This window comes from Podarcis bocagei (genome assembly GCF_964188305.1).
Source record: "Podarcis bocagei genome assembly, chromosome: 4".
NCBI classification, from domain to species: Eukaryota; Metazoa; Chordata; class Lepidosauria; order Squamata; family Lacertidae; genus Podarcis; species Podarcis bocagei.
This window is the reverse complement of record NC_138128.1, coordinates 99,396,888-99,417,433: the sequence shown is the minus strand read 5'-3', so window position 1 is coordinate 99,417,433 and position 20,546 is coordinate 99,396,888. Positions and strand designations below refer to the sequence as shown.

General features: G+C 46.4%; 1 protein-coding gene across 1 annotated transcript in view; it reads right to left on the bottom strand.

Annotated features, from left to right (window-relative positions):
- The window catches only part of PARVB (parvin beta), a 48,224-nt gene extending 28,643 nt beyond the window's left edge, over window positions 1-19,581 (bottom strand). The window contains exon 1 of the mRNA XM_081191837.1: window positions 19,454-19,581. Within this exon, the coding sequence (XP_081047963.1) occupies window positions 19,454-19,568 (115 nt within the window). The 5' untranslated portion in view covers window positions 19,569-19,581. The remainder of the gene's footprint in view (window positions 1-19,453) is intronic.
- Window positions 19,582-20,546: the final 965 nt, after the last annotated feature.

Here is a 20,546-nt window from a genome sequence, read left to right as displayed (position 1 = left end):
TCCAATACAGTAAAAAATGTTGCTTCTGGTGGGATCAAACTCAGCAGGGTGTATGGGTTTGGTACATTTGGGTGCAAGGTCTCGATAGCCTGGTTTACGAGCCTCAAGTCCTGCACTGGCCTGTATTCATCTGTCCCAGGTTTTCGAACAGGCAAAAGGGGTGTGTTCCATTCTGATTGGCAGGGCTTAAGCAGACCATATTTTAATAGGCGGTCCAAATGTTTCTGGATGCCCTCTGCTGCTCGCCGGGGTAAAGGATATTGCTTTACAGATACAGGGGTAGCCATAGGTTTTAAGGTTACTACAATTGGAGCTATATTCTTGGCCATTCCTGGTGGGCTATTTTCGGCCCATACTCCTGGTGGCACCTGTAGAGTTCGGAGGAGCTTGTTTAACTCTGTATCCAATGTGGGTTGGACTTGCAGGGCTGACATTAGGCGCCATGATTGTTCCTTAGGTACTGAGAGGGAAATTATTCCTGCTGCCTTTGATGGCAATTTCATTTCTGGACCTCGAGGAGTGAAGGTGATTTGGGCCTGCAATTTGGACAGCATATCTCTACCTAAGAGAGGTATTGGACACTCAGGTATATACAAAAACTGATGGGTTAAACGATGTCCCCCAATCTGGCATTCCAAAGGTTGGAGGAAAGACCTCTTAGCTGACTGACCAGTGGCACTTTTAATGACTACACTTTTGGATGCCTTTTTCTGCAATAGTTCTGGGAGTACTGAGTATTCAGCCCCAGTATCAATCATAAAGTCTATTAAATGGCTTCCTAATTGGATCGTGACCGTGGGCTCCTGGAAGCCTAACTTTATGGAGTCCGGTCTTTCCTAGTCTTGGGTAAAATCCTCCTCTGCCAGTCCAATGACATTGTCCCTACTCCGTCCTTGTCCAGGTCTCTGATATCTTCCATCTCGGATCATTCCCCGTCCCCGTCCCTGGTTTCTTGGGCCGGAGCCTGGGCCTGGGCCTGGGCCTGGGCGTACTTCTTCCAACCTCAGGGGTTCAGGACACTCCCGCTTCCAATGACCCTCCTTCTTGCAATTTGCACATTGATTCCTTCCCAGTGGCGGATTCCTTCCCCGCCCTCTTCCTCCATTTAAGGGGCGGTAGTCTTGCTTCACTGCTGTGGCTAGCATTACCATCTTTTCCTTCTGCCACTTCTTCTTCTCTTGTTTCTCAGCCTCATCCCTATTCCGATAAACTCGGCGTGCAATGGCCATAATTTGGCTCATCAGCATCCCTTCCCATCCTTCGGATTTCTGAATTTTCTTACGAATGTCAGAAGCGCACTGGGCCACAAATGTAGCAGTAATCATTCTGCTGTTTTCAGGGGCTTCAGGGTCAAAAGGAGTCCATATACGATAGGCTTCTTGCAGCCTCTCTAAAAAGTCTCCTGGACTCTCATTTGGTTTCTGTTCTACTTCTGAGACTTTAGACATATTAGTGGGCTTCTGGCATGCCCTGCGGATACCTTGCACAAGCGTCTGGCGGTAGGTGGTAAGTCTGGCCAGGTGAATTACATTGTTTGGATCCCAATTAGGATCTTCCAAGGGAAAGTTGTCTTGGAGATGACGGTCAATATTATAAATATTTCCCACTCTGGCCTGCTCACGCAAATATATCTGTGCCTTTTCAATTATGTCTCTCCTTTCCTCAGTGGTGAACAGAGTATTCAGGAGCTGGCGGCAATCTGTCCAAGTAGGACTATGAGTATTTATTATTGAAGTCACCAAGTCCATCATAGCCTGAGGTTTTTCTGCAAAAGATGGGGTGTGTGTTTTCCAATTCATCAGATCTGTAGTCGTGAATGGAATATATTGCAGGGTCGAAGTTCGAGGTGGCCTTGGTCCAGGTAGCCCGTTAACCAGCACAGGCTCCTCAAGTGCATCAAATACTCTTCTGAGAGGGGCTACTACGTGATCTTTCTCTTCGCCTTGCTCTAGGGGCCTCAAATCATAGGGGATGGTATTTGTCCCAAGGCGTTCTTTTAGCAGCTTTATACGCCTGGCTGTATTGCTTGCTGACCGATTAAGGTCTCCCTGTAACTTCTGTAATAATTCTCTAGGACTTGGATGTACAGGGGTTTGGGGTAGGCAATCAGTTGTTTCACTAAAAGAGACTGTAGATGGAGTTCTACTGGGACTCACAGATGGAATAACCACTTCTGCTTGGGCTTTATTATAGGCCTCCAATGCCTCCTGAAGATATTTATCATAATCTATCAAGGAATCAAGTTCTGTGACTCCAGCCCCATTATTCATTCCACTTTCTTGCCTTGGGGTTACAACTGGTGGAGTGTTTGGATTTGGCTCCCTTCGATGTGGAGCATAAGGTGGAGGTGGAAGCAGCTCTTCCTCTGGTCCCTCAAAAATGGGTTTGAGTTTATTTGGCAAGATTCCTTTCCTAGCTTCGGCTTTTACAGCCAATAATTTGCATCGTTGGACTTTGCATTCCCTTATCCATGGAGGATTTTTATTTAATGTGCTCAGCCAGGAATCTATATATGAAAATTGTTCTGGGCACCCTCCAATTTCTTTGGCGATGTTAGACCAAAGTTTGCTTACTAAATTTATATCAAAGGTTCCTTGAGATGGCCATTCAGTATTTTGCTTCGGCCACTCTAATTCACATAACGTTCTCAGGCGTTCTGGCGTCATTTTGACTCCATATGCCCCTGAGAAGGCTTTCTTAAAATTATTTAACATACATTCAAGTGGTGTATTTTCCCCTTTTGAACCCCCAACTCCCATTGTATGGCCCTGTGAAGTATCCACTCAGTCACTCACACACACGCTTCGTGGGTTTCCTTGCCTGGTGAAGTCGCCTTACCAGGAACCGAAGTACTGCCCACTCCACACTCAGGTCAGCTACAGATTGCTCTGTACTTTCTCACACATACAATGCGTTAGATACTTCACCACACACTACCTCCCATTCTTCCCTTTTCCCCCACCAGATCACCATCTGATGTATCCAACCACCTAGCGTACTCAGTTCCCACTTACTGAGACGCAGAAGTTTGATCAAGACTTCTCTTCCTCCCAATTAATTGGAGGGCCAAAAATCCCTTTGTGCACTTACCCCTGGTTGGTTCCGTTTCCCCCCCGGTCCGTCGCCGCCAGTGAGCAGGGTATCAGACAGACGAGACTTCTGCGTTCCCCCTGGAAAAATTTACCAGTGCGCGCTTGGGTAAGCAGTTTAAAGATCCTCTCTCTTGTACCCTGCTCAGTAGAGCGAAGGGGCTGCGTTCCAGCAGACCACTTATCCGAGTCACAGGAGCACCATAAAATGTAGCACCCTGCTTGTGGTTAACGCTTAGCTGGAATGAAATATTCAACGCAGCAATAGAGAAATTAAAATAATTATTTATTTGTCAGACAAATAAATGAGAGGCACAGTGGTATATGGTTACCAAGCTCTGGCCTGGCTCCTGCCATTATGGCCAGCCCTTATATTCCCTTAATCCAGCCCCCTTTACTCCTCCTTGGGCTGCCTCTGTCCAATCAGCCTGGTTGGATTTCCTATTGGCTGATTGCTATATCCAATCCTAAAAGATACACCCACATCCTCCTGTCCTTATAAGGAACACAAACAGCTATATATTGTTACATCTATAAATGACAAATAAGTAGTAATATATCTTACATGTGTCTCAACAAGGAATCTTAATTACCAGCTCACCTCTTGCCCTCCCTGCCCTATTGCCTTCTAAAACAAATGGTTAATCTTAAATTTTTATCTTAAACATATGTCAAGGATCTTGAGTTTCACATCAACATTGAAAGATATCCTTCATTTGAAGGTTTCTAAACAAATGTTCTGACAGCTAATATATCTGGACAGCATTTGATGGCGTCTTCTTGTCTGGCAAGAGGCTGAGCTCAATGGCCCCTGTAGTCTATTCCAACTCTAGGACTCTATGATTCTATGAAATAAGAATCTAACATCTAAATTTGTTACTTTCTAAATCCTTTGCATAGTTACATTTAAGCCAATATATTTAAGCTAATATATTTCATACATTATCATAGGTAACCTTTTAAAAGGAATAAGGCCTTTTTAAAGTAGAGAGAGAAAGAGAAAAAAAGAAGAACTCAGTTTAAAACAGTTTCAGAAGAAGGCTCTTCAGTTTACATCCCCCCCCCCTTCAGCAAGCTGCTTTTCCCATTATCTGTTTAAGGAAGAAACAGCTTTAAAAAGACTTCCCAAAAAGCCTCTCTTTCTCTGTCAGCTCAAGGTTTAAAAGAGGCCCATGGTATCATTTTACTATTTGCCCATTCCTAATTATTTATCTCTGCCTTTGTTATCTTCTGTAACATGTAGGGTCAATGTCCTGCTCTTAGTCTGTATTTTCAGCTTTTACGACTTTGAGAATTGTTTTCTGCTATCAATCAAGGGGCCCCTTGTCTTAGGAGAATGGCCAAGGTTTTCTCTGCCTGGCATGAAACATTTGAAAATTAAGCCCTCTTTAATATACAAGTCCTGATCAAACATTAATAAAATGCAGGCTTATGCCTGATGCCTCATTTTAACTGCAAAGACACTAGATGGCGATGTTTAGAACATTTTTTTTATATGTATCTAGATTCCACCTGGAACTAGGCTAGGGAAAAACATGAGGACATCACAGCACATAGTTTCATAGCTGATTATTACAGATGGGTGGGTTCATAGGAGCGCATTTTGTGGCAGGGAATTTCATTAGTGCAAGCAGGTTCTGAGCTCTGGGCGCAGATTTCAGATTAAAACTGCAGAGTGGAAGGAAAGGACCTTTTTCTGCCCGCACACCCCCCTCACTCTCTGAAGACTGGAAAAGAGACCCTCTTAAGCAGGGGTAGGCAAACTAAGGCCCGGGGGCCAGATCCGGCCCAATCACCTTCTCAATCCGGCCCGCGGACAGTCCGGGAATCAGTGTGTTTTTACATGAGTAGAATGTGTGCTTTTATTTAAAATGCATCTCTGGGTTATTTGTGGGGCATAGGAATTCGTTCATTTCCCCCCCAAAAAAAAATATAGTCCAGCCCCCCCCCCCCAAGGTCTGAGGGACAGTGGACCGGCCTCCTGCTGAAAAAGTTAATACTTAAGAGTATTAGGGGGGTGGGCTGGGGAAGGACCAGATCATGTGAAAAATGAACATAAGACTTTAGCTTAAGTTCTTTCATTTTCAGCTTTGTATTCTTGTTATTAAAATGTGTGCCTAGACATTCCGTTGTTGCACCCGTAACCTAGGTTTAAGGTGCCATTTAGCTCCTCGCTTTCATACCTCAGTTTCTAACACTGAGTGAAGAAGGCAAAAGTCTCCTAGGATGCTCTGCAGAATGGGAAGGGGAGAGAGAACATGAGCTGTCAAGTGTTCGCAGTGCTTTGTACTTCACACCAATTATTTGCTGCCCTAATTAGCACAAGCTGAATAAGGAGATTTAAACGGGAAAACAAGAGAGACTTTAGTTGGCCCGTATAATGAGGCACACAGCCATGTCGGAGTCCAGCAAGCTCGTTGGTTTAAAATTTCAGAAGTAAAGAACAATCTATTCCTCTGAGTGGTGAATCAAAAAAAACTGCTAGCCCATTTACAAAGGTAAGCAGGGTCTGGTCTGGATTCAAAATGGATGTTGAGGTTGGTGCATTGCAGTGTGTTGAACTAAATGATCCCTGGAGTCTCTTCCAAGTCTACAAATGTACGTTTCCATTTCTATGTTCAAACATCCACTCAGCTCTAACCTTCCTCTCCCATATATTGGACACTGGAGGGGGGCAGGGAGCAAATACGCTGTCTTTTTCCTGCTGTTGGATTACTCAGGAGCAGAGAACATCTCCAACAATAACGGAACACCTCCATTTGCCCACATGCTGAATGGATGAGAATTATAATTCTTATAACAGACATGCAACGTTTGTGCTGGACGCAAAACCAAGTCCCCAGGGGATGAGCGTACAATGATTTAACAGCAGGTTTCCTCATGACTGTACTCAAATGTGAGCTCATTCCAAATTATGGCAGGATATGAAGCATATCTGGATTCCTCAAGAATGAAGCACAGACCACAAAGCCAATCCTGCACTTTGCATGATGTGGGCCTTTTAAAATCCACGGGGCCTCCGAACGGCTTGCCAGATGAAGTTTGCAATTGGGGGTTCTGAATAAAAGGAAGCTCCTTGTTTCTACAGCATAATTTTGCTAAAGAAACAGAAGCAAAATTGCCAAGTATTGTTTTATGGCACTGGTCAGTAAAACGGCATCCTGGCATGTAACCAGCAATGGGTTCGAAATGTTTGTAAACTTCAAAAATGGCCCACCAAATATCCATTTCTTATCGATCCCACTCTGCCGATCTCAATGCTGTTTTCTTAGCAAGTCTAACTTTAGCTCCCTCAAAAGTGTTTTCCTTAGAGTAATTGCTTCAAGCCCAAAAACTGCTTGAGGAGAGAAATACATGGAAAATGTTATGGCTCTAAATAAACTAAGACCAATGAAGGATTTCAAGGTGGTGTTTGCCAACTCTTTAACCAACTCCTGCTCCTATGCCTCGTTCTGCCAACATCAGAAGGCCAGAATGCTGAATTTTTCAGGTCCAGAGCCCTGGGAACAGATCTTTCTGCTCAGGTGGCAATCCTACGCATATGATATCAACAACTGCTGCAAACGTGATCATCACATCATGACGATGCGTGTTTTGTATTTAAATAGCCTTAGTTCTGGGTCCAACACCAGTGATATCTCTGCGCTTGGACAGACTCGCACACACAGCTCTAGTTAACCTGAAGTGTTGTTGTTGTGCCAGTGAACAAAGAGTGCGGACGGAGCCAATCTAGCATCACTGCGCCACCGCAAAGCATGCTCTCAGGCTCATATTACAGCGCATTTTGATACAACCGTTATCAGCAAGCTCGTTCTCTATTGTTGAACTCAATGGTCTTGGTTTCTCTTCCCCTCCCGCCCCACCTTCAACTATTTGCAATCTCTGGAACAGATCATGTCCTGCATTTCCCAAACACCCCCTTGGACTCGGAAGCTGGCAGAGGAACTAAAATGTGGAACTAAAAATAAATCATGCCCAATGATCCTCCCCATTCTGCAATTCAACAAAGAGCAGGCAGGTGTGGGAGAGAGAGAAAGAGAGAGAATATGCTCTGTCCTTAATTTTATTTTTTTATTTTTAAATCCCACTTGCCAAGACTGCTGAGCTGTGCTCTATTTCTGAACTAAGCACTAAGCTGGCAAGAAGAGCATCAAATGTCCCAATGAAGAAAACTCCCAAACCTCATCACATTACCACTTGCTCTGGGACGGAAAACCTAAGCTCACCGCCAGGAAATATTCCTCTTCCATGCAGGTAGTTCTAAAAGTTGGGAGGGGGTGTTAGTGGAGAGTCACACGTTTTCCTACCTCCCGTTTTCTTGCGTTTTTTACAAAGCAGGCCTGCCATTCCAGCCCCTTGGAATGTAAGGCTACGTATTGCTGCAGACCAGCCTTGGACAGTCCCAAATGTCTATAAAGGAAGGAGGCAGATGGACAGGGACTGACCTGCAAGCCTGGGTTAATTTGGTCGCAGTGACATGGGAGGAGACGGTCGGGCAGCAGCCGTTGCGAGGGGTGGGAAGCGGAGGGTGGAAGAGGAGCACATGGCAGGGCAGGGCGAAACTCACGAAGAATGGGCTGCCCGCACCACAGCCAAATCCTCCGCCACTTTCTCCAAGCCTGAACGGAGGGAGGAAGCCCTTCTCCTCTCGCTGCCGGTTTGTGAGGTAAGTCTGTCATTATGCCGTGTGGAGAGCCTGGCTCTCAGCATTGCAAAGACCTCTGGGGTGCAAGAGCGCCTCTGCAACTGCCCCACATCACACTTTCACCTCCGTGGGATTTCCGGGTGTGGAGGCTGCCCAGGGCGCAAAAAACTGAGAGGACGCTGTGCCTCTCACTGCGTTTATCTCTCTCTTTTTTCTCCAAGGAGCTCAAGGTGGTGTACAATGTCCACCCCTTCTCCTTCAATCCCGGCAACAACCCTGTGAGGTAAGTTAGGCTGAGAGACAGCGGCCCCCAAGGTCACCCAGTGGCCATGTGGGGAATGAAGGAGTGAATCTTTATTTGCGCCAGCCATAGCAATAAAACAACAATACGACATACAAAGAATAGAAATAAAAATAAGAAGTCAATTATATAAAATACATTTCAGGGTTTTGGGCCATGTGGGGATTTGAACCCGTGTCTGCCACGGGTTCAAGTCCAACCCTCTAACTATTACACCACTCAAGGGCACCAACCTACTCTCTGCCCCAGGTGCCCCCCCAGTGGAAGGTGGAGGCTCAGCACCATCTGGACCAAGTTCAAGTTACAGCCTACTTATTACGTCGCACAGAATTTTGTTGGAGCCCTTAGGAACTAAGCCGGCTCCTTCCCTCCGCCCCAGCCAGCCTGGTCCACGGTCTGAAGCGATGGGACTGGAGGTTGAGATGTTGATGACACCAGCAATTGTCTCTTGGAGATCAGTTTTAAATAGTTTTAACATTGTGCGCTGCCCTGGAAATATTTACATTGAAGGGCAATATTTTTTATTTTAAAAATGAATAGATAATAAAATTATTTGCCATCACCACCTCACCAGATAATAACAGATGGATAAAGGAATGGCAGTCATGGGGCAACTGTCATGGTTCCTTCCTCTCTATGTTAACATAACAGCACAGTAAGAATCCACAGGGAATTAGCCCTCAGATACCGTTAATATGAGAAGTTGGCTACAGTGTGCTGCTGACAACCCCAAGGTTGCAGGTTCAATCCCCGTACGGGATGGCTGCATATTCCTGCATTGCAGGCGGTTGGACTAGTTGATCTAGTTGGTCCTTCCAACTCTACCATTCTATGTTTAAAAATTGCTTTTAACCCCTTCGCCCCTTTTAATCACACCTTACAAAATACTCTTAGACAAACAAGCTGCAATTTCCCTGTCTACAGCAGACAAAAAACCCCGAAGTTCAAAGCCAGAAGCACCTTGAAGTTCGCTGCAGCCGCTTTCTATATCCTAACAATCGAGTTTCTTCTTAATGGCCATCAGCAGTTTGGCTGCTTGGAAAAGGAAGCCGGATGATAACTGCTATTTAATTTTAGCTGCAGTTATTTCTGATCCAAGGTCTGAACCTCGCAGTGTTGGAAAACAGCAGCTGTCATGATGATGTTGAATAGAGCGGCTAATTATGGGACAGAGGACACAGTATCTTCCGCCTAAGTGAAGCCACAATGGTGCTCTGCCCGGCTTTTAGGAGAGCATAATGGATAGTTGCGGACCTCTTGGAGAGCTGCAGTAGCGAACTTCCTGGCCGTGTCAAAGAGAGTCTTGCAAAGAGGTCCCTCAAAGTAACCAGCCCTCTGATGGGTTCTCTTCCAGCCCACCTGCTGGCATGTGTCAGTCATTTCTGGCAGACAGGAGACATGAGCGAAAGCAAGGACCAGCTCATCTCCCATGTTCAAAAGCTTCCCAGTCTGATCACCTGGAGATTTTTACTCCTTGCAGGTAAACAGAAGAATTGAGATTTTTACAAACAGTAAATCCAATTGACTGACAACCTTTGCCTCATTTTTCTCCATTTGTAGAATGGAAACAGGTACCACCTCCATCCTGGAGAGACTTGAAATTGCAATTTGGGTACATGAGCAACACCCAGCGCAGTTTCTGTCCTTCTTTGTACCTTTCTGTCTGTCTCTGAATGGGCTGGCCATTGCTTCCAAAGCGCTTTCAGATCCAGGAAGACTTTGAGATCCAGTGGAAGACTCACTTCTTTGTATGTGGATTGAAGGTCAAGGCATAATTATGACAGAGGGCTATACACATATAATTTTGTGTTTTATTATGATTATTACTGGTGTTAAATTTATGTTTCTTATTTCTCTGTTCCTTTCTTCTCCTCCTTCTTTCTTTTCCCCTTTCTTGTTCTATCTCTCCTCTCTGTCTTATCTTTTTGATTCTATTTGTTCTAGAAACTATTTTTATTGGATTGTGAAAACTTTAATAAATATCTGCGGGGGGAGGGAGGAACAGCTACACCAAGGTGGTCAGCCTGGTGCCTTACAAATCTTGACAGACTATTATCCTAGCATTGCTGGCCATGCTGCCTGCAGCGGCTGAGAGTTGGAGTCCAACAGCAGCTGGAGGTCACCACTCTGGCAATAGCATGCCCCCCCTTCTCCAAACCCCCCTTTTCTCATGAGGCCCTTGGCACGGCCATCTCAATCCCTATCCACCACCTGCAATAAGGCTTAGACTGATACAACGGCACTTTCTCATATCCATCCTTATTACCTGGGCTGCTTTCTTTCCCCCTTTGCCTAACCCTCAGGCAAAATCTTCTAGTCTGTAAGCTCCTCAGGGCACAGCCCTTTCATTTGGCGGTGTCACTGTGTAAACTGCCGCGGACGTTGATGGTAACAGTCATCATCGTTCAGACTTCTAAATCCATTGGCTCATGACTGAAGTATGAAGAGCTGAATCCCATTTGTGAACAAACTACCACAGATCAAAACTCCACAAAGTGAGCATATCACTTTGCCCATTTTCATTTTCCCCTCTTAACCTCCAAAACAGAAGTGTGGGGGGGCGGCTGTTTAAGAGCCAATGATGAGCAAACTGCTCCTCCATGACACCAGCCAACAACCCAAAGCACATTCAGCCCGGTTTTATCAAATTAACTCTGTATCTGGAATGCAGTAAGCAACCTCAGCTCCCTATTCTTTTATATTCCCAACAAGCTGGGCATACATTAGGATTAGTTCTCCCCAAGGATTATAGCTGGTGGCTCTTATAAATAAGCTCTTTTGATCAAGTTCACCAGTTCAGCAACAGCAGCAGACCCATTCAACCTGGAAAAGCCCCATGTTTCCAACAGAACATCTTTGTCTAGATGTGATGCAAAGGAACACATATCTACACTGCAACAGCTTAAAAGCGAAAGGAAGGAGGAGAAATAAATCATTACAAGACCACAGAACTCACTGCTAAAAAGGATGGTCAATCCGAGGTCAGGGACAAAGGTTGATTCCACCTCTGCTTCAGTTTGCAGAAGTCCAACTGCAATGCATTACTTGCAACATCTTGGGTAATTGTTAAGAATTTGAAGGATAGGCACAGTTTGGGGAACACAAGTGACTGTGCAGGAAGGCTAGGCAGAAGATGATAAAATATGCTCCACCCTTCTCCTGTTTATGTGCATTTCCCCCCCAGCAAGCTGCAACCAGCTAGGCCTGGCAAGTTTGGGAATAATGGCCTGGCTTGCACATACGATAAGCCACAGCTGATTTAGCCAAAGTGTAATTTGTCTGAATGTCTGAACCCATCCAAGAGGCTAACCATGGCTTGCTTTCTGGCAGCAAAGCACAATGTTAAGCCATAGTTGCTGTTGGCTTATGAGCCATGGCTTGTTTTCTAACATTGCCTTGACGTTATGTCCAAATCCAACAGCCTTGCTGAACCATGGTTAGGCCACCAGAGATGCTCACCAGGATACAGCAGCTGGAAAAGAAAGCAATGGCATTGCGCCATGAGTTTTGCTATGCTATGCTAGTTACCTGGGAAGGCACTTTATTGTCATTGTACAACCTGTGTACAATGAAATTAAACAAGCCTCCGCCGTCGTCGTCCCCCAACACTCAATCTCTTATCAAACAGCACACCACCTCGCAAGTCAATTTCACTATGTTATTTTTCGTTCAACAGCCTAACAGCCCACGGATAGAAGCTATTTTTTAGCCTGGTACGGCTGATTATACTTCTGTATCTCCTGCTCGACGGTAGAAGATTAAAGAAGTGATGGCTGGGGTGTGAGTCATCCCTGAGAATTGTTCTCACTCTCCTAAGGCAACAATCCCTTGCGATGTCATCTAGCGGACTAGATGCTAAAACCAAGAAAAGACCAGTAAAACACAGCCTCCCCTGGTTAGTAAACCGGGTTATTTAATTTTGGCACTCTTTCCTCAAGATCCCCAAATATCTGAATGGCATTGGTAGGAATTTAATGGACCTATGTAGAAAATAAGTCTCACTGAGCCTGGGATAAAATAAGAGAGCTGTACAATTTTCTTTCATGGTTCTGGACACACACACACATATCCCGTTATTTTCTTACACTTTCCAAGTTCCTTTCTTGGCAGGAGAGTATTCGAGCAAATTATCACTGCAGTACATTCTCCAAATGCAGCAGAGCAGTTTGAAATTTATTTCAGGCATAACAGCAACTGTCTTCCCAGTGAAGCTTAGACATTATTTCCAGACAAAGTGAACATATGATGAAGTTGAGGGTTTAGCAAAAGGGTGCAAGTTGTATCCCAACAGAAGAGCCAGGAAGAAGTACACACAACCAGTCTATTCAGAAACAAGTGAGCAGAAGCAAGCCTTGAGCTCACAGCATCCCAATTCCCTTTTACCTAAACTTGAGGGGGATTAAAAGCTCCCTATCTTGATGTGAAGAAACCATCATTTGATGGGTGCAGTCCTAAACACAATTCCTGGGAAGAAGCCCCACTGAACACAATGAGACTGAATGATGAGTAAGCATCCATTACTTAATGGCTTCCTCCAGTTCTACTGAATTTGGGTTTTAGCGATGTGACATAGAATAGCTCCCAGGTTCAGTCTCTGCAGCATATTTACTAATTCTCCACTACAGTGGTACCTCGGGTTACATATGCTTCAGGTTACATACGCTTCAGGTTACAGACTCTGCTAACCCAAAAATAGTACCCCGGGTTAAGAACTTTGCTTCAGGATAAGAACAGATATCGTGCAGTGGCAGCGTGGTGGCAGCAGGAGGCCCCATTAGCTAAAGTGGTGCTTCAGGTTAAGAATAGTTTCAGGTTAAGAACAGACCTTCGGAACAAATTAAGTACTTAACCCGAGGTACCACTGTATTCTGCTATAACCAGGGGAAGCCACAGAAAGACTCTGCCCAAGCCAGCTTCTGAAAGTTTCTCTCCAAGCTTCTGAAAGTCTCTCTCTGTGCTTTGAGTTTGGTAGTTTAACTCTTCAAATTGTAACTTGTAAAAGGCAGGTGCTTACCCAAAGGTCTCCGAATTGCGTGTCCACATTTGAACCACACCTTTCTAATCCCAATCCCAATGTTGCATTAAGTTAGAGGACAATGAAATTTCAAAATGCCTTTGAACTACTGGATTAGCCTTCCCCCACAACATACACACTTTAGTATAGTGGAAGTTTAACATACGGGGGTGTGTGGGTGTGGGTGTTTTATAGCCAAGGAACTTCTGCGGAATTTTCCACTATGTGGTCAAAAGAAAAATAAAGAAGGGAGAAAATTATCTCAGTGAAACCAGAGACAAAATGCTTCCTTTCTCATACACACACACTCACACTTAAAATAAAGTACATCTTTACTACCCATGCTAATTTTGTCATTAATGGTTGGGAATTATCCCGGGTAATATCCTTGTAAGGTTATTCCAATTTATCCTCACAACAGCCAACGAGGTAAATATGGTAGAAATTTGGAGACTGGCCTAAGGTCACCATATACACTTCATAGCTAATCAAGGATTTGAATCCAGGTCTCCCGATCCAAGTCCAACATTCTATCTGCTATGCTTACGCAAAAGCTTGCAATGCCGAGAAGCCCAAGCAATTTGCTAAGTCTGTAAATGGAAGATGCCTCAGTGCTGTATTTCAAACTAAATACTGCCCATGGTTCATCAATACTCATCAAAACAACCCCCTTTGTAGACTCTCTACATGCCATCTCTTCATGGCCAGGTATCTCTCACCAGGTCTGGTAAAACGTGGCCTCTGCTGTGCCACATCAGGCGGACCGTGTCAGGTCTCAGGGACTCTGCGTGTTCAAAACCACTTTTTACTTTAACATTACTTTGCATCAGGGATGTGGAAGCTGTGGCCCTCCAGAAGATGTTGGGCTACAACGCCCATCATCCCTGGTCCTTGATTCTGCTGCACCAGGCAAAAATGTTTCTTTCTAACCAGGCCTTTTATGGCCTTTTAAAAGTGTTTCCGGGGGGGGGGTATTGGTTTTCATTTGACCCCATAGTTCTCAATCTCAGGTATAGTGGTTAGTGCTGGACCGGGACCTGGGAGACCAGGACTCAACTCCCCACTCAGCCATGAAGTCCACTGGGGGACATCGGGCCAGACACTGTCTCCATCGCTCTATCCTATCTCACAGGCTGTTGCGAAGATAAAATGAAGAGAACATAAGCTATGGGCGTCCCCTTGAGCTCCTTGGAAGAAAGGTGCGATAGAAATGTAGCCGCAGCAGCAGCATCCAAGCGTAACGAAGCCTGCAGTTGCTTTTGTTCACATGCACCCTTTGCAAACACTCCTCTTTTGCCACTGCCACCCCCCTCTCTGCCTTTGCCATCCCTTGTGTTTCCCCACTTAACCACTTCAACAGCCTAAACCCAAATTCAGCCTCGTTGGTTAAGCTACTCCTATCAAAAGAAAAGAAAACAGCACAATGCTGCTTACTAAGGAAGTCCACTTTGTTCCCAGCTAATTAAAGAAGCGGCATCAATTCAGCTGAGAAGATTCCTCTAGCCAAAAAGCTGCGCTCATAACACAACCTGGCAAAACAACAGCCAAACTCAGCAGAGCCCAGCGCACTTGGCAGTTGCTGAGTGCAGCAATAAATTCACAGGAATCAGGATCCAGCATTATGGACTGTGCGTGCTCGGTTACAAGGCAAACTTTTACAACCCAAGAAGGACCTTCACATAAACAACACAACATTCACCTGTTGTTCCATTCAGCTTTCAAATTAGACTGTTTCACACAAACCTTTACTCTACAAGCAAGAGATCACATTTAAGGTAGACGACTAAAGTGTGAATTGCCTGCCTTGGGACTCTCTGGAAAGGAAAGATCAGGGAAGATCTTCTCTAAAGACAAAGGTTTCCAAAGATACCGGGATGGTCATGGCACAGTAATTTTAAATGCATGTGCATGGACACCACAGTAATACATGGGAGAACAGTTAGTGCAAGAGTGGGAGGCCATAGATCGGGATCTCCGGAGAGATCTCTGGCTAACGTACAGTAAATAGGCCAAGATTTCTGGCTCCCAATTGTTTGACAATGGCAACAAGAAAATGAATCCCAAATGGAAATTAATCAGCTGAAACAAAGAAAAGTCAAAGAACTGATTTGTGGGCAGAAGGCCGGTGGACCCAGGTCCATCCTGGCACTCAAAGCAAAGCCCTCTGATCAGCAGCTGCTCAAACACACCCAGCTCTTTAATTCGGAGTGTTTATCTTCCGCACCTGGCTCTTATTGCTGGATCATAAGGTTCTTTCAAATGAAACACAAAGTAGACCCCGCAAGCCTAAGTCAGTGGGTCACGAGAAACAAACATTAAAGAATCTTGTGTGTATCCACACGCAGTTGACTGCTCTGGTCAATTTGCTGCCTTCCCACTGAGAACCAATAATTCCTCTGCAACTGTCTATGAGGCCCATTGCGTTCCTACAACCACTCATCCTACCCTCAGCTGACACCTTTCTACGGCCTAGGCACATGGGTAGGCAAACTAAGGCCCGGGGGCCAGGGCCAGCCCAGTCGCCTTCTCAATCCGGCTCACGGACAGTCCAGCATGTTTTCACATGAGTAGAATGTGTGTTTTTATTTAGAATGCATCTCTGGGTTATTTGTGGGGCTTAGGAATTCATTCTCCCCCCCCCAAAAAAAATAGTCCGGCCCCCCACAAAGTCTGAGAGACAGTGGACCAGCACCCTGCTAAAAAAGTTTGCTGACCCTTGGCCCAGGGCATCAGAAAGGGCACAAAGGGCAAACTGACTCACCAGCATTGGTCTGTATGGGAAACTGAACAACAGATTAATGGCCAATAACCTTGAGCGGGTCTTTCCATCACTGCTGGCAAGCACTGGATCAAATTAAGCCCCAGCTCCATGCGCATCATTTTACAGCTTGGGAACAGATGATCTAGAGAAAACAGCTGCAAACCTTTGCATTTTAAAATGTTAATAATGAAAGGAAATGTGGCAAGCTAGGAAGTCCGGCAGGAAAGGGAGGGGGAAGGGAAGCAACTTCCTTTGATCCACATTGGGAAGCAATGCGCTTGTGTTTATCTTCTTGAAAACTACAGTTCTCAGCATGCTTACAATGGAGTAAGTCCTCCGGCACCCACCCAGTGGGACTTAATTTCCAAGGGAACGTGTTTAAGGTCAGGCTCCATCAGGGTGCGATCCTAAACAAGGCCCTGGAAATTCTGCAGAATTTTTCCAAGTAAATATCCTAATTCAGATGCCATCTTGGGCAGCTTTTGGTGCATGCCATGAAACTGGTTCCATGCTTAAAGTTCAACTGTTCTACTTGCAAAGGTCACATGCTGGTGCCATGCTGCCCTGACACACGCTCCCTGGCACGCCAACACTAAGTGTAGGCAAGCAAGTCCAGGAAACAGATGAGTTTTCTTACAAGGCATTACATTTAAATAGGACCTAAGTGCTCCACTGTTAAGTTCATTTAAAATGAGTTGTTTTAATAGCCATTCAAAAGAATGCTGGTAACACTTCCCCAATCTTTTACATCAAAGCCAAGAACATTTTTGATCAGCTTAGAAATCAAAACAGACACAACTGAAGGAAGTGACTGCTGGATTTCCTGCCAGTTGACTGAAGCTGTGCTCATTGCAACATTTTTCTAAACCCTGTGCAACTTTCACAACAACAAATTCAACTTATGACTTGGAAATTTATTAATAATTTGTTCCCTACCCATCTGAATGATCACTGCAGCTGGTGACAGCAGCCACGAAATTAAAAGACGCCTGTTTCTTGGGAGAAAAGCAATGACAAACCTAGACAGCATCTTAAAAAGCAGAGACATCACCTTGCCAACAAAGATCCGTGTAGCTAAAGCCATGGTATCCCCAGTAGTGAGTGATGTATGGAAGTGAAAGCTGGACCATAAAGAAGGCTGATCACCGAAGAATGGATGCTTTTGAATTATGGTGCTGGAGGAGACTCTTGAGAGTCCCATGGACTGCAAGAAGATCAAACCTATCCATTCTTAAGGAAATCAGCCCTGAGTGCTCACTGGAAGGACAGATCGTGAAGCTGAGGCTCCAATACTTTGGCCACCTCATGAGAAGAGAAGACTCCCTGGAAAAGACCCTGATGTTGGGAAAGATGGAGGGCACAAGGAGAAGGGGACAACAGAGGACAAGATGGTTGGATAGTGTTCTCGAAGCTACCAGCATGAATTTGACTAAACTGTGGGAGGCAGTGGAAGACAGAAGTGCCTGGCATGCTCTGGTCCATGGGGTCACGAAGAGTCGGACACGACTAAACGACTAAACAACAACAACAACAACCGATCTGAATGGGTTGCCTCAGCCACTCTGGGCAGCTTCCCTCAAAGTAAGTTGCTCCTTCTAACTCAGGACGGTCTACTCTACCCGCTGACCAACAGGAGTCCTCCAGGGCTTCAGGCAGGAGTCTATCCCAGTACACCAAGGACTGAACCTGCGACCTTCTGTCTGCAAGGCACTCATCAGATCTGTTGGCATCACAACTGCCCCGTATGAATGGGGAATGTGCCCTAAAAGACACCCAATGCCCCCGTTTCTTCACATTGAACTTCCAAATAAACATGAATAGGACTGGGAGGTGTAAGCCGCTTTTCCCCCTGTGAACTGCTTTGAGAACAGATTTACTTGTGAAAAAAGTTGCATATAAATAACCTGGAGCTGGGGAGGTGGAGAGAAAATACCACTAGCCTATACAATGGTGGATTAGAATCCAGTTTCTGGTGTGCAATGAACCACATTTCAAGACAGAGTAGAGCAATTTTTGTGGAGTTTGGTTTAGCTCAAGGGTATCTTTTGGACAAGCAATTTTTCCACCCGTGCTTAACCCCCCCCCCGTCAGGTGGTAGTAAGATGCAATGAGATTTAGCTCAGGGATAGGAAATCCCTGGCCCCCAGGTATGTCCAATGGTGAGGAGAGCTGTAGTTGTGAAATGCCGCCTCCTCCTTCAGACAAGCGATTTGTTGAGCATCCATCCCCCTTTGTTTGCACAAAGTCTGTGCAGAGGTTAAATCATATTTGCTGTTTATTGAGCACTTGTTCCAATTTCTGGGGTGGTTAAGAAATACATCCATTTAAATATGTCTCAGCAGCAAAGTGAAATTAGTCAAAGGATTCTGATTTACTTATGTAAGGATTTCAAAGAACGGCTTGTTCAATGCTTCCCTTCTCTCTAAAGAGAGGGTGGGAACCCTCCCCCCTCCCCCTCCCCCACCCTTTTATTCTAGGCCCTCACACTATATGTGTGCTAGTCTGCTAACCTCTTGCAAACTTTGATAAGTTGTCTCTCTACACTAATCATCACCTATATTTGAAGCACCAAGTTGCCACATTCCTTTCCCCAAACGTGCTTCCATCTGTGCCTTTAATAAAAAAAAAGTTTTTCATTGGATGGGTGACCATGTGTTGAGATTGCAGGGGGTTGGACTAGATGACCCTAGGGCTCCCTCCCAACTCTACGATTCTATGATACCATGGCAGGAAAAGCTTCCCCTGCCATTTCTGCCTGCAGTGCACCTATCAAAGCCATGGAAGCCCTCCAAAGAAGGGTGGGGACCTGTTTCACTCCCTGCAAATCACCAATAAAATCATTTCTTGATCACCTTTACAACAACCGTGTGGGGTAGAAAGGCATCATTACAGTGGTACCTTGGGTTAAGTACTTAATTTGTTCCGGAAGCCCGTACTTAACCTGAAACTGTTCTTAACCTGAAGCACCACTTTAGCTAATGGGGCATCCCGCTGCTGCTGTGCCGCCGGAGCACAATTTCTGTTCTCACTCTGAAGCAAAGTTCTTAACCTGAAGCACTATTTCTGGGTTAGCAGAGTCTGTAACCTGAAGCATATGTAGCCCGAGGTACCACTGTATTCCCAAATTGCAGAGAGGCAGGAAGATACAGGGGTTTACAAACAGAGCTACCTGTCTGCAGCGCAAGTGAGATCTGAGCTGCTCTTCCAAGGGGAGCCCGTTGCGCCAGCTGGCACAGTCATTTGGCGCAACTCTACCCCGCGCATCACCCCGCGGAAGCCTCGCTCATCTTACAGGAGACAGAAGAGAAAACTCCTGGGGAACTTCTCCTCCGCCCCCTTCCCGTTCCATTGTCCCTGGCTACCTCCACGAGAAACCCAGCAGCGCCGCCAGGAAAGTTTCCAGACAACTGGAAATAATCAGAGGGCGGCGGGCTGGGCTTGGGAGCTCCGCATTCCGAGCGGAGAGGCAGCGCGCAGCTGCGATCCTAAGCCGCCTCCTAGGGCAGCCACGAGCCAGGGCTGCGCGAGTCCCCCCACCCCGCACGGAAGCCCGCCGGGTCTTCCTCCTCCTCCTCCTTGTCCTCCGGGCGCCCCGAGCCCGGGCCCCCCTCTCCGCCGCGCGCCCTCCCGGCGCCCCGCTCACCCTCTCGGGCTTTCTTCTTCCTGGCCAGCGTCCCGCCGAGCTTGCCCAGGAAGGACTCGTCCTTCTTCATCCTGTGCGGCCGCAGGGTGGGCGAGCGCACCGGCGTGGAGGACATGGGCGCGCCCGGGACGGCGAGGCTTCCCTGCCCGCGCTGCGAGGGAGGAAGGGCGGCCAGAGGCCCGCAGCGGCGCCGGCAGCCGGGAGACACGCAGCCCGCCGCGGGGCGCACCGTGACGGGAGGCGGGGCGCGCGCGCGCAAGGGCGCATCCCCGCCGGGGCCGGAGGGTCTGCCCAGAGAGCGCAGCCAGGCCGAGGGGCGGGTCCGGAAGGGCGAGCCGGCGAGGCTGCTCTGTCGCCCGCACCTTCGGCTCCGTAGCCTGGAGCAAAGGCTTGCCTTCCAGGGGAAACAAACGCCTTAACAAAGAATAACGGGCGGGGGGGGGGGGAGTGGCTCTGAGCACGTGCCTGGCTCATCGCTTTCTTTAAAAAGGAAAAGAAAACTGAACCTAGGGCGGTGGTTCTTCTGGGCATGTGCCGAGTGCCATTCTGCCGTGAGAAAGGGGAAGGGGACGAGTTCAGAGACGGAGCCCTACAAAAGGAATGCGCACGTTTATCTTCTTCCGCAGTGGCAAAACTATTAAGCAGGATTTCGCCGATGAAAATAGGGACATCCTGTTGTTGTTGTTGTTGTCACACACACACCCCAATCGGACTGGGATGCCCCAGGCACTCTGGACGGCTTCCAACAAATATAGAAACATAATAAAACATTTTAAAACTTCCCTATTCAGGACTGCCTTCAGATGTCTTCTAAGGTTGTCTAGTCACTTTTTTGGGGGGTGGGGGGTATGGGAACACCACCTAGTGAGGCCTCTACAAGTGTTCCCATCACTCTTTTCCCACACCTTTTGGTAGTGGTATGACCCATGCAAAATATCATTTCACGATATGTAGCAGCGACACACATTACAGTGGTACCTCGCAAGACGAATGCCTCGCAAGACGGAAAACCCGCAAGACGAAAGGGTTTTCTGTTTTGGAGGCGCTTCGCAAGACGAATTTCCCTATGGGCTTGCTTCGCAAGACGAAAGCC